Source organism: Crassostrea angulata, chromosome 10, assembly GCF_025612915.1.
Source record: "Crassostrea angulata isolate pt1a10 chromosome 10, ASM2561291v2, whole genome shotgun sequence".
NCBI classification, from domain to species: Eukaryota; Metazoa; Mollusca; class Bivalvia; order Ostreida; family Ostreidae; genus Magallana; species Magallana angulata.
Genome location: NC_069120.1, coordinates 31999931 through 32014715, shown reverse-complemented (window position 1 = coordinate 32014715; position 14785 = coordinate 31999931). Strand labels below are relative to the sequence as shown.

The 14785-nt window shown below is 34.7% G+C and overlaps 2 protein-coding genes across 7 annotated transcripts in view; one reads left to right on the top strand and one right to left on the bottom strand.

Moving 5' to 3' along the window:
* The window catches only part of LOC128168234 (multidrug resistance-associated protein 1-like), a 404229-nt gene that overhangs the window by 238305 nt on the left and 151139 nt on the right, over positions 1–14785 (bottom strand). For all 6 annotated transcript variants that reach the window (XM_052834423.1, XM_052834426.1, XM_052834422.1 and 3 more), the window contains one exon: positions 6722–6952. In XM_052834423.1, coding sequence (XP_052690383.1) covers positions 6722–6952 — 231 coding nt within the window. The remainder of the gene's footprint in view (positions 1–6721; positions 6953–14785) is intronic.
* Positions 9202–12134, top strand: LOC128168241 (uncharacterized). The gene is made up of 4 exons (XM_052834432.1): positions 9202–10156; positions 10254–10632; positions 10717–11067; positions 11874–12134. Exons 1-4 carry the CDS (start codon positions 9545–9547, stop codon positions 12092–12094), a joined length of 1563 nt encoding a protein of 520 aa, XP_052690392.1. The 5' UTR covers positions 9202–9544; the 3' UTR covers positions 12095–12134.

The following is a 14785-nucleotide window of genomic DNA, read 5'->3' as shown; positions in this document are numbered from 1 at the left end:
TAATCAAAGTGGTTGCAGATCCAATTAATGTGGAGATTTTGGGATCTTCAATTATCAAACAAGCTACAAAAGCATCTTCACAAAGAATCGGAGGAACCAACATATCCATTCCAAATGCCAACATATGGTGGCAGGGGTACAGTGGCATGAAACTTTTGGACCTTGTCCCTAAACTCAAGTACCTCAAAGGCCTCAAATTGCAAAGTCCTCCTCACATTATTGTCATTCATCGTGGAGCCAATAATGTTGGCAAAACTCGTCTTGACTGGCTTTTGCCCATGGTACATGACATTCTGTCTCAATGTAAAACATTATTCCCAAAAACCAAATTTGTGTGGTCCTCTACCCTCCCAAGGATAACATGGCGCTACTCAACAAACTCAAGGGCCATGAACCAAACCCCAACCCGAGTTGACCGCCAAGCAATTAAAACCATGGTGAGCCTGGGAGGGGACTACATCAAGCATCCTCAAATTTAAATCAGTCATACCCAACTTTTTCATAGTGACGGTACCCACCTATCCAAGTTGGGGAACGACCTTTTTCTCAACAATTTACAAAGGGCTATTGCATACATGTTAACCTCCAGTGATGAAAAATAGGTAGATTTTGAACTCAAAAGCGGTAGCATTGCGCGCGGTGCGCGGCGGTTTCAATTTTCATGTGAAGCTAATAGCTACAATAAGGAATACTATGAAGGAATGCAATAAATGAAACAATAACACTATTATCACATGCAAAGAAAGATTTATTTGTGTTCAATGGTGTAGGATTTTGTAGCTAGCTTTGCTTTTCTTAGAGTGGTCTTTTCTGGAATTGATTCAAAACAACTTTTATTATTACCGTATTTTTCGGGGCATATGTCGATGTGGGGCATAGGCCGAATTGCTAATTTTTAGACAAAATTCAAGAAAAATCCTTAGACTAGCCTAATTGGGGGATAAGCCGATTTTCAATCGATGATTACTATAGTGAAAGTATGACCGCTGATTAAGAAAGTCACCGTATTAAGTATATACTTTCAGAATATCGATGTAGAAAGTCAAAAGAGTAATTAAAGTTATTAAATTTGCTTAACATATATATTTCAAGCAATTTTTAAAAATTAATCTGCGTTTTGTGGTTGTTTGGTCTCTTCGGTATTCGTCGGTGTATCGTTGTGAATCGTAATTTTACATAGTGTAAATTTAATTGCAACACCAACCTCCGTGGTTCTGTCTGGTAGAACTAAGTATAATATTTTACCAAACCTTTTATATTTTATTAATACCTTATTGCTAAATCTCATTTAATCAAGTTATACTTTGAAAGCTACTTGTAAATACGGGGTATGGCGTCCATTAGCTCAACACGTGGTTTCATATTCAAATAGAGTTATCCCCCGTAATCGCTATGAATGAGAAAACGAAATACCAAACATAAAATATTTAATTTGTGTTCTTTCCATTAATTAATTAAATAGTGACTTGTCGTTATGCAGAGAAGTTGTAATGTTAAAAACACAGTTAATGCAATGAAGTGTAACGGTGTACACTAGGCTACGTGCCCCCAGGCTGTGTTTTAGTCACGGGTTTCACACCTTTGTATATACACACGACACCAGAATACCGTTATTTCATCCAACAGAAAATTAATTGTAAAAACACATAGCATTTGATTTATTCTACACCCAAGACCAGTGATTCCTACGAATGCAGACATGAAGAATTCACCAAAATTCCGTCATATTACATTCTACCCGGTTTCGTTTTCTTTTTTACTACGCAATAATAGTTTCCAGGGTTCATACACGAACGTGGGAAAAAAATTCTTTTGATTGGGATTGTAAAGAAATACCTTGTACAGTACTGTACACTTTATTACTCACGATGTCATTACAAAAATTATCAACGGGACAACTATCGAACAATAGTTCAAACGGATGAAAAAAAAACAACCCTCATAATAAATTGCTACAACAGTACAACGGATAAAAACAGTGGATTTTATATTTTACTGTTAATTTTTTTTAACTTTGAGTCTAAGAATAGCCGATCCCGGGGGATAGGCCGGGGCTCGCTCATCGGAGGAAAAAAATACCGGCCTATGCCCCGAAAAATACGGTATTTAACTTGGTGGCCAAAATTGAAGATATAGTGTCATTTGATAGTTCAGATCTGAAACTTGTCTGTATTTTTTCAAAGATGACTGTTGAAATCTGCGCTTGTATGAGTCCCTGTGTTTCTCCGTGTCTCTGTGTTTTCCCCCCAAGGCTTAGTGAGAAATCGGTATGACAAAATGTACAAAACGCATACTGTTCCCCTTTTTTGATATATTGATAGATATAGATATATACCCTTACGTACTCCTAGGTAACCTCAATAAGCCAATAGCTGAACCGAAACGACCCTACCACATTTTCAGAATAAACAGACCGAGGAAAGTGCAAGCGGTGAAGTTCTTGGATAGAATATGAGTTATTTCTACTAAAATATAGGGTCAAATCTATAAAATACGATAAGTACAAGTAGCGTTTATACTATAACAATGATACAAGCAAAGACATACGTATGTTCAATGATAAAACGTGATAAATGATTGCAAACATACAATGGACGATCGAGGCCATTCGGACCCGATGATAAAACATGCATTTAAATGACAATATCTTAAAAAAGATACAAAGTATGCATATGAACAATTGATATGGGATGAACAAATGACAACTCATTCAAGCATGATAATAATAAACAACGATTAATGGATAATCATGGGAGCTGTAAGTGATACATATAAAACCGTTCGACCCAATTTCGTAACAAATGGTATACAAAGAACCTGCTGTTTTTTCACCATTTTTAGTCAACTTTGGGGGGTGTGTATAACACACGAGTGCGTATTATACACAATACTTTACGGTAATATGTAAACCCTTATTTCCTCCACTTGCGCAGGATATTATCTAATACATGTACTATCATATTTATTGTAGGTCATTGTCTAAAGGAAGAGAACATATGTTTCCTGGTTGCAGATTCTTTTACCATGGACCTGAATTTTAAGCACACTTGATGAAAGTTTTACATTTGTTGATTACTTAAAGAAATACACCTTTTCTTGTTTTATATCTGTTAGCTTGTTTGGATATATTGAATATTTACAAATTCATACCTGTTAACCTAGCTTTCAATTTTGCTATGTGGGCGAATCTCCCCCCAGCCAACTTGACTAAGGGGGAGATTTCACGTAATGACATTTCACAACATTTCAACGTTAGAAAACCAGTGATAGTACTTTTAAAAAATAACCAAACACAGATTAAACATCTTTACTTGCACTCATAGACTGCAGTTATGTAACTACAGCTTGTTTTTCGGCCATTAGGTTTGTATTCAAAACGACAAACATCTTGATTTTGTTCAGAACAAATTAAGGAACACATGGTGTCAATGTTTAATCTGATCTCATATCTGTTTGAATTTTCTTCAGCATGGAAAAGATAATCTCTGGATCAGCATTGCTGACAAGTATCACACAACAAGCTAAAGCTAATTTATCCAGTAGTCCAAATCTGCATTTGCTACTATATGGTTCCATAACTTTGGCCATCTGGCTCCAGAATTTGTCAGCTCCTAAGTCAGCAGGTAATAGCTCTTCTTTTGGGGTTAGCTGATAGTCCAGAAATTCCTCCTGTAATTCATCCAAACTGCATGTATCGCCAAGGATCTGGGGGTGCTTAAATAAAAGTAGGTGTACTAACTTAGTACACCTACTTTTATCTGAGGTAGCTCGCGGGTTTACTGCTTGCAAGAAAACCTACCCTGAAAATTTGTACACGTGATCCATAGGTTTAAAAAATTTACTTCTAAAATTTATTTGAGATTCGTCTGCGTGGTTATAATGTTCTTGTGTTTCAAACACGGTGTCACTAATAAAATCAAGCAACGCCATTTCAATGAAATATATAGTAAATTGCATATACTAATCAGAGTAAGCATTTCAGAACTATGACTCAAACTTTTAAATGATTTAGAGGAACTTTATTTTACTTAACACAATAACAGAAGAGATAAAGTTGAATCAATTCATATAAAATAATCAATATGTGTTTTCAGCCAATTTTTTGCAAAACAACTTTAAAGACTTAAAAGATTTCACTAAACCTTTTATTTTCAATATAACGTTAGCCCGTCGTCAACATTTTCTTACATCCGAGAACCAAAAAATAACAAGAGATGTTTGTGAAACACTTATGTCCCCCTCCCTTGGAAACATCCACAAAGAAAATGAACGTTAACTTAAATAACTCGAATTTTTCTAAGTCCAAGGGCCATAACTCTGTCGAAAATTGCTCTATCATACCCAATATCGAACTTGACCTAGATATTATCATGATAAACCTATATACCAAATTTCTTTTTAATATGTTCATCCTCTGCGAAGAAAATGAGCGAAAACTGCAAAAAACTAGAATTTTTCTATGTCCAAGGGCCATAACTCTTTCGAAAATGGCTCGATTGTATCCAATATTGAACTTGACCTAGATATTATCATGATAAACCTGTATACCAAATTTCATTTCAATATGTCCATCCTCTGCGAAGAAAATGAGCGGAAATTGCAAAAAACTAGAATTTTTCTATGTCCAAGAGCCATAACTCTGTTGAAAATGGCTCGATCGTACCCAATATCAAACTTGACCTAGATATTATCATGATAAACCTGTATACCAAATTTCATTTTAATATATTTATCCTCTGCGAAGAAAATGAACGGAAACTGTTGGTGGACCGACAGACCGACCGACAGACCAACAGACAGCAGCAAAGCAATATGCCCTCCCTTCTTCGAAGGGGGGCATAAAAATGCATTGATTGACAAGACTATCTTATTTACTCATCATTAGAACATATAAATACTACCGTAATGTCACGTGTATAACACGCACTTTTTTTCAGCCAAAATTTGATCAAAAGTGGGGGGTGCGTGTTGTACATAAGACTAAAATTTTACCCCATTTTTTCAAGCGGCGATTCTTGATACGACGGGAGTAGTGACTGCCGAAATAGCGTGTTATGCAAGTTGTATCAGTGTATACTAAATTTACTGCATCAGAAAATACCTTATTCTTAGTTTTATTTCCATGTATTGAAATATTGATCCTCTCTCAACACTATTTCTTGCATCAAACAAGTTAAAATATCGCCAGTGTATTCGCCATTACGTAAGCAGCCACCTGTTGACTCGGCGCGTGGTCAATGTTTGTTTAACAGTTTCCGGTGTCAGAAGCATGCACCTGTCTTGTGTCGGACTTCACATGGTGTTTTCAAGTAAATGAAGATTAGCGATTATTCTGATTTTATTAAACTTGATTACTTCTTTTCCAGTTATGCAGATAAACGTTATTGCTTTACATAGACACTGCTAAAAATACATCGATCATTTGTACAACTCAATAATGACGATATATATACGACATACATACCTTTCTTCACAATGTTTATTTAACAACAATCAATGAGTTTGACTATATTTAATTAATTAAATAATTTCTTATCATGTTTTTTTGGTTTATATCTGCAAACATTATTACTTTTAAGCACTAAGTTCGGTTGCCGTTCTTCTCTACGTATGATGATCTTCAATTTCTCCGCTGTTGTATAAGAAACTCTTTACGAAGATTTGATACCGCCCATGTAAATCATGCCGTAAAATTGTAAGACCTTTGACTCTAATTTCGCTTGGGCCATGTTCCGATCACAAAATTGCAGTAATTGCGCTTGGGTTATAAAATCATCATTAAACATCGATAGTTATTTGGAAAAATGGTGGCCGTCGATTTTCATCGCTGTGCTATAATTAAAGAAATTACGCATGGATTATAAAATAATCATGAAACATTGATATTTTGGGGGGAAATGGCGGCCCTTGATTTCGTCATTTTTTGGGTGCGTGTTATACATAGGACCAGCTGTTTTTTCGCCATTTTTTGGTCAACTTTGGGGGGTGCGTATTATACACGAGTGCGTATTATACACGATATATTACGGTAATTAGACATAATTATGATTTTATCGAATGCACATAATGTAAGGTTGTGAAGAGAAGAACAATGGCTATTTTTCTTTTCATAAAACTCTGAGCCAATAAATGCAAAATTACCATCAACTATTGTCATAGTTTGTATGTTTGTAATCGTATACGATGATTAGCTAAAGTCAAATGAATTTTAATTGTTAGATCGTTGGTTGAAAATACAGAAGTTATAATTGTAAAAGAAGCGAAGCTAATGCATACAATTCAATCTATTTTCTTGTCTAAACATGATTTTAAATAGAAGAATTTCAACGCACAATCATACCTTATTAAACAAAATGTAACAATGTATATGTCACCTCTTTAATTTGTTAGCACTTCTACACTACTATATTAAAATACTAGACTCAAATTTTTCAGCTTTACCAAGAACCAAGAAATCGGATGAGTACTGTCTTTGTTTTATATACTTTAAACATCATTGGTACTTGAAGATTACCAATTTGATTGGACACGTGATACTAGATAAGAAGTAAAAAATGTAAAAAGTTTACAGACAGACGGATGGACGCACAGACGATGGACAAAAGGTGATCGGAAAAGCTCACTTGAACCTTGGGTCCAGGTGAGCTAAGTGTCAGCTGACAGACAGACAGAACAAGATAACTAAAAACTTTCTTTAGATATTGCAGGTATAAAAACTTACTTTAAAAGTAATGGACTTATGAACTGCATCACATCATAAATCAGCTTAAGAAGAGCAGTAAATAAAACAGATGGTAAATATGCTGAAACCATTGCACGGAACAACCTTCCTGGAGTCTTTGTATGGTTGTAGCTTTCAATTATAACCTCTCCTTTATCCCCTTCAGAGGCCTCCATTTCAATTACCTCCGCTTTTAATGGCAACTCTGAGATATGGACTTTTCGTTGTTTACTGAAAAAAATATTTTATAAGCTTTATAGGGGTTTTCACTCACTTTATGAAAATCATTTATGATTTATGCAACCATGAAAATGACAAGATTAGTTGAAAATCTTGCATTGTATTTGCAATTCAATATAATGTATTTATCATTGTAATATTTGTTGACCTGTTCAGATTGAAAATTAGAAACAAAGGTAATAAAAAATTACAGAGCCCAACCTTTAAGAAGCCACCTGTTTGTATTTATGAACTGTAAAAATTTACTTAATTTTATTTATGGTGCAATTAGTCCTCCATACACAAAAAATATGATGTCATGATGACACAAGATGTGAAAAATTAGTTGAGAAAGATATTTCTACAATAAAAAATAAAAATGGTCATCATTGTTATAACCAAATATCAAGGGCTTTCAGTCTTTACACCATGGAAAAAGGGCTGGCCCTTTAAATTAGGGGCCTAGAGCCCTTAAAAGTTTTCCCTTTATAAATCAAAAATGGTTAATATTTTGCTACAGCTGTTGATAGAAAAGTTGTTTACTATGGTGTTATCAATGTTGTTACGAAATCATTTTGTTCCAGCTGTCATATAATATTTTGAACCCCGCGATATATTGAACCCGCGGTTCAAAATATCGCTGTGATATATTGAACCCCCCCATAAAATAATGAACCTCAGGTTCAATATTTTATGGCCGCGATATTTTGGACCCCCCTTTATTTTTCATTGTTAGTGAAGAAGGGGTTCAAAATTTCGTGGCCATAATATTATGAACCCCTTCTGCAATAGTATAGTAATTTGTAAAAAACACAGTGGAAAACGGTCTGTGTCGCACCATGTACACGGTGTGACACCGTGTATGTGTATTGGAAAATTCAAGAAAACGCACCGTGTCCGCCCGTGTAACTCAGTGGCCACTGTGTTACTCTGTGGATATCGTTACCTGAGTCGTTGATAGAAATAACGTATGTTTAGAAATAATTATATTATGGCTAAAAAAGGGATGAAACATATATATCCTTTTCATATTAAAAAAAAAAGAATGTTGCACGGACCCAGAAAATTGTCCGGGCTGTCAACATGAAGTTAATTTTTTGTGATCTAAAAACTCGACGTAAATGGGTACCTTTTAATTGATTTGTTCTTAAATAAATTGAAATAAATTCACCAAATATATTTAATTATATATATATGAGTTGCGTCAAGCGAAAAGGGACCTTCGTGACATAGAATAAATACGTCACAATAGCGCTGCAAAGACGTGACGTTTCGTCTGCTTGTTTACCGGAAGAAGGTGAAGAAAACGCACAACGTTTATGATCGTATCATATCTATATGTAATGTAAATAAAAGCGTGACCATCGATCCTGCTGTATTCAACTTTCATGGATTTACAGGTAACTTATTTATTTTCATTACATATTCATTTATTTTATATGACACTTCATAAAAACAACATACATGTATAGGGCCTATATGATAATTATACGCCTATCTAGTTGTCAGACGTTAACTTATTGTACATAAATCGTTAGAGGTAACATTACTCATTTCAAACAAATGCAATTCCAATAAAATAGCAATTAATAGCTCCTTCCGTTCATAGGATTTGACAGCAGAAATCGTGGACATCTTGCTGTCACTGAAATATGCATGTTGATCAAGAAGTAAAGTACGCACTGTCAACCCGTAATGTAACGTACTGTAGCTTAAGTAATTGTTAGCAGCATCTATAGACTTAGTCATTAATGCAATGTTTTGGTATGAAATATTTATTTTCTCTTCCTGCTAAACCAAATATATTTGATAGCGGAATAGTTTGTCATGACAACGATCATGAAATATTCATTTCGATAGATGTGTACAATATTTACTCCTCTCACATCCAAGACCCCATAGCGTAGGGGTATGAGTCTTACCTCTAATGTCAGAGGTACCGGGATCGAGCCCTTGTTGTAGCGTGATGCATAGTGAAAATTTTAACAATGGAAGATATTAACTTCCCTTTTGCAACTATTTTCTGCTTATTAATGCCGTTATCAGTTAACTGCTTTACTTTCATTCTTATGAAGATATTATTTTTTTTGATACAAAGAATATATAAAAAAAAAAAAAAGGGGGGGGGGGGGCTGTCAGTTGATTAATGGCAATCCGATGAATTATGTAAAGGGTCCTATCCTAATTTAATTTTTCAATACACGAACTAAACAAATTAAACTTTTTAAAATCAACAGGCTTTAGACAACTTGATTGATGAGTTCCTCCCTCGTCATAGACAAGTGACAAGTGCACCGTCTGATGAAGAAAGTGATAGCGCTTCGGATAGGGACGAGTTAATACACAGTAACCGCGTTCATGATGATGTTTTAAGAGAACGAATAGACCTGTTTACTCGAAGTAATGGCGATGACTATAGCGAAGAGATTGAAAGTGAAGACGACGACAACGTATCATGTAATGGAAACAGTGATATACAGAGTTTGAAAGAAAAGGTTTTGACATCTTGTTCCATGTGGAAAAAATTGCTTAGACAGTGTCCCATTAGATGATATCCAGAACTCGATCTTGGCATTAAGAGAACTTTCAAGAGAGGAAAGAGACATGTTTATCATGGGGAAACTTTCGTGCAATACGAATACCTGTACACAGAGAGGAAAGGAAAGAAAAAGGAAAAGATACACATACTTTTTTAGGAATAAGGAAATTTGCAGGGGGTCTTTTCTTTTTGCATATGGTGTTGGTTCAAAATATGTGAAGAATATTGTGTCCCACATGAACGAAAATGGGTGCATACCAAGAACGCACAAAAACAAGAATAGACGCCCTAGCAATGCTTTCTGCTTTGATGACCTGAAAAATGCAATAGACTTTATCCAGAATTACGCTGAAGAGTTTGGACTCCCTCAGCCCAATGTGAAAAACCAAGGACATCCTCACATCTTTCTGCCGTCATCTGGTAACAAGTCATCTCTGCATTCAACCTACGTCACATCATGTACTGATGCAAACAAACGACACGTTGGTCTTACAACATTTAAGCTTCTGTGGAGAGACTGCTGTCCCAATATCAAGTATATGACTCCACGGTCCGACATCTGTCCAAAATGTGAGAATCATCGGGCCAACATATCTACAGCTGCTGGACAACAGGAAAAACAGGAGCATCTGCAGGCTTTCACTGAGCATTTGTTAATGGTGGAGAAAGAGCGTCAGGTAGTTAAACATTTTGATAATATATCAATAATGTTTATGTATTTCTCTGTAATTTGTCTATGTTATTGTTTGACATTATTAATTTTATCCATTGTAGGTGTATAACAATGCAGTAAAGAATGCGAGAAAAGAAACGGAGCTACATCACAGGCCTGCTGGAGTAATTCCCCCTTGTTCAACCGACCTTATGGAAGTTCACTACACTTTTGACTTTTCCCAGGCTCTCTCCATCCCTCATCACGCACGCCAAGAAGGACCACTGTATTTCCTGACTCCCCGAAAAGTTCAGTTGTTTGGCGTTGCAATTGAAGGACAGCACCATCAAATCAATTATCTGATTGATGAGGACCAAGGCATCGGGGAAAATGGTGCAGGGATCAAAGGTGCCAATGGTGTTGTCTCCATGCTTCACCACTGCCTTACAACCTACGGTTCCGGAGAAAAGTCATGTGTGATACACTGTGACAATTGTGCAGGTAAAGCACGCACCAACAATAAACAGAATGACACGAACTATTATTTGTCTATTTGTAGCAAACATTAATATTTTTTATTTTTAGGAGAAAACAAAAACAGATATGTTCTGGGATATCTGATGTGGCGAACTCTCATGGGCTTGCATCACGATATTCAGCTGTCAATGCAGGTTCCATACCATGGCCGATGTCTTGTTGATGCCGGATTTGCTAACATAAAGCAGCTGTACCACAGGACGGATGTAGATAGCCTTTCCGGTCTTGTTGAGGTGGTTAGGAAAAGCGCCAGATCAAACTCTCCCGTTACCTACATCAACGACGCTGGAGAACACAGCTGGGAGTGGTATGATTGGAAGTCGTTTACCAGCACGTTCTTCACAAACGTGAAAGGCATCCGGAAAATGCGACATTTTAGATTTTCATTATTATCACCGGGTATGTATTTAGTTACATGTATGTAAAACATATACCGTATATCAGGGTTTTTTCCGCGTGTATCCAATTTCCGCTTTGTTCGCGACGATTTCCGAATCGCGGAAAATATATCAGCGTAAATTTGATACAAAGTGTTGTTCTTATGATATAGTTCTCTATTTCCTTATGAAGTAAACAGGTATGTAAAAATACAATGAACTGTGTTCAGTAAGTTTAGAGTAGAAATTGCAGGATCGGAAACAAGCGCAAGATAATAGGTAAGTAAGCCTCATAGTTTATTTAATAATCCATTGACAAGCTAATTAAAACGGTCGCTTTTCTTGCGTAAACCAATGTCTAATTATACCTGAGCTACTGGAATATGTAACAGTAAATGATCTATTTATCTATGACTGTTTGCGTCTCTGAACATAATTATCGGTAATTATTTAACATTAAGGAAATGGTGTAAATGGTTTGTCCGAATTTTTTATTATAAAGAGCGGCAATTTAGATACTTTTATCCTCTTACTTCACAGGGTTAAACAATCTTGAATTATATTTTCACTATGACTTTGAAATAGTGAAAATTTGATTTGCGTAAATTTTATATACCGTTCTAGGTTCTAAATCGCGGAAAAAACCTGATATACGGTAATTCCATCTGATCGACAGACTATTTATGTATCTTGAAGTTTATATATATTTCTTTTTAATCAATATCAATACAGTCAAGTAAATTGTAAAAAAAAATATACATGTATAATGTCCGTATATTAACTGTGAAAGGTACATGTACTGAAATAAATTTATTCTTTTTTATACAGGAAAACTGTTCGTCAAAAGTCACGCCGATGACAGTGAACGAGAAATCACGCTTCTGAAATCCAGTATCAGTCCGGAAGACAAAACAACAGGGTCAGTGATGCCCGACATTCTACCTCCCGGCGGGATGACCTCAGAGAGGCAACGTTACCTGTTCCGTGTTGTTCGCCCTTTCGTACGAGATCCTTTTAAGGACACTACCTGTCCAGAGGCTGAAGAGTGATGAAGATGATGATAAAATGAACGGTTTTAAATGAAAACATAATGTATTGTTAGGAATCATTTTATTACATTGAAAGTGTATTTATTATCGTTTTCCAACACGTTTGAATTTTGTTTTATTTGAACATTTTAAACATTTGAAAATGTCAATTAGTTTAGTGAAATATATTCCTTCAGGACAAGAAATGCCGTTGTTTTATTTTTGATGACGTTCTAATGACATTGATATTCTATGACGTTTTGCAACGTTTTTATGACGTTATCTTGCATTAGTTAGTGCATTTCAAATGCATTTTATCTAGTCTTAAATTGAGTATTTGATTAAACATTTGGCATCAAAATACTCAGAAAGACTTGCTTATTAATAAACCAGCAAAAATCCATTTTCCAAAATTTTGTCACGAAGGTCCCTTTTCGCTTGACGCAACTCATATATAATAATCAATTGATATATTAATCAAAATTCAAATCAATTTAATTCATCGTGTTTTTTTTTAAACACACGTGATGTAACTGACGATCCGATTAAAATGTCGGGAGCTTAAATGTCTTATTTTCTGTTATCTGAAAACATTTTCTGATTTATTAATTAATTTACAGCCTTACTTTAACCAATTAAAAATGAGAAATGAAAACATTTCAGATCATGTTTTTTTAAAAACATGTTGATGTGCTGTAGTAAATAACAACCCCATATTACCGGTGACTTGAATAATTTGGACTTCAGCTATTTATGTAGCAATAATTAAACAAAAAATCACTTTTATATTATAGATTATAGATAATACATGTACAAACTCTTGTTAAATTATATTCAAGTATTGTACATGTACTGAAAATATACCCGCATTTCATAAAATAACTTTCAATTTTATTTCCGTATAGCTAGTAATGGCCTCGTGATTTCACATGAAAAAATCACTCATGTGATGTATGGAAGCTGTTCAGATACACAACATTGTCTTTCATCTTGGCTTCTATACACAACAGGTGTTATTTTCTGTCTTGTTAGGTGTCATTGTAATTTACAACTACCTACGTTTATATTTGGACGTCTGAACAGGTGTACTCGAGATCGAGGTATTCACACCTTTCCATGGACACCTGTTTGGTAACTCATCACAACCCGTCGTGTATATGGTCTGAATATATCTTACTTCTACTTTGTTAGTTCCATGATTTTTCCTAATCTCTAACAAACACAAAAATTGTCTGTAGATATGTACACAAACAATTTACTACATGTAAGACTATCGGCGCATGGATCCGGAGAACAATTCAGCAACTCTATAAATGCGGTAATTTCACAAAGTATTATTAAACTTGCGATAAGAAATTATTTACTGGGTACACGTTTGTACGAAAAAAAACCTGATTGATTAAAACGTTGAATGAAATAATACCGGTAACTTTTTGCAAGCATTTAGAACAAACACAACTTTATTTACTAAAATATAACCAATCTAATATGTGTGATGTGAAATAGCGTCGAAATTTTAACGAACAATCTTATTACATCGTGTACTTTACAAACTTTTAGTCATTGTGTTGAAATCGTTATTAAAACCATGGATCTAAAATAAATGAAATAAATTCATACAAATAGAACTCTTATATTTCTAAAATGATTGAACAAAAGTAAACACTGTGAGAGAGAGAGAGAGAGAGAGAGAGAGAGAGAGAGAGAGAGATTTTACAACGCAATATTCCAACCCTCATACATGCAGTATAAGAATAAAGAAACTAAAAATTTCAAACACTAAATACTTCACTGTTAAACATTTTTCCATTTTGCGGACTTAAAAAACCAATAGAACGACATTTTTTCCTTATCATGGAAGGAGCACGTGGTCTAGCTATCTCGCGAGCTGATTTGATTGACAGGGATAGCACGTGGACTCTGACTGCATAGATTCAATCGCAATTTTAGGGAAAAGGGTTCAATATAATGGAAACTATAAATCTAACTTATTACACTGAATTACAAGTAAAATGTACTTAAAATTAAACTCATACTGGTACTCTCTCTCTCTCTCTCTCTCTCTCTCTTTCTCTCTCTCTCTCTCTCTCTCTCTCTCTTATATGACGATCATTAAACAATCAAACAGTAATTATTGCAATACTGAGTCGTTTCTTGGAACACAAATAATTTCTAAACTCAAGTTGCTTATAAAGATGAAATAAAAAAATTATCAAGTACCAATCTACGGATTCTAAGCGCTATGAATATGTACCGCACATACTACAAGGACAAGTACATCACACATAAAAAGATTTTTTAGGAAATTTGAAAATATATTAAATTTTAAGCTGTAGATTTTTCTTAAGTGCAAATTATTTTAGCCTTTAATAAATCGTGAATAGCTGGCATCATGGGTTTAAAACGACTAATAATTACCATATTTTTATAATTAAATTATTTAGAGAAAGTACAGTTGTTTTCAACAACCCGTTATATTTCTTATCGTTGAAAAGTGAATAAGTGAGAAAAGATCACAGTTATGATTCTATGCACTATTGACACTGCCAAACTACAGTAACTACGATTACTACTATGTTTAAAAACGGACTGAAACAAAAACTTATGGAACCGTGCATTTGAATTTTAAAAAGTAAAAGAAAGTGTTAGTGTTTTTATTGATCAAACCTTTATGTGGGCGATATCGATTTTTTTTTGTTCTTAATATCAACA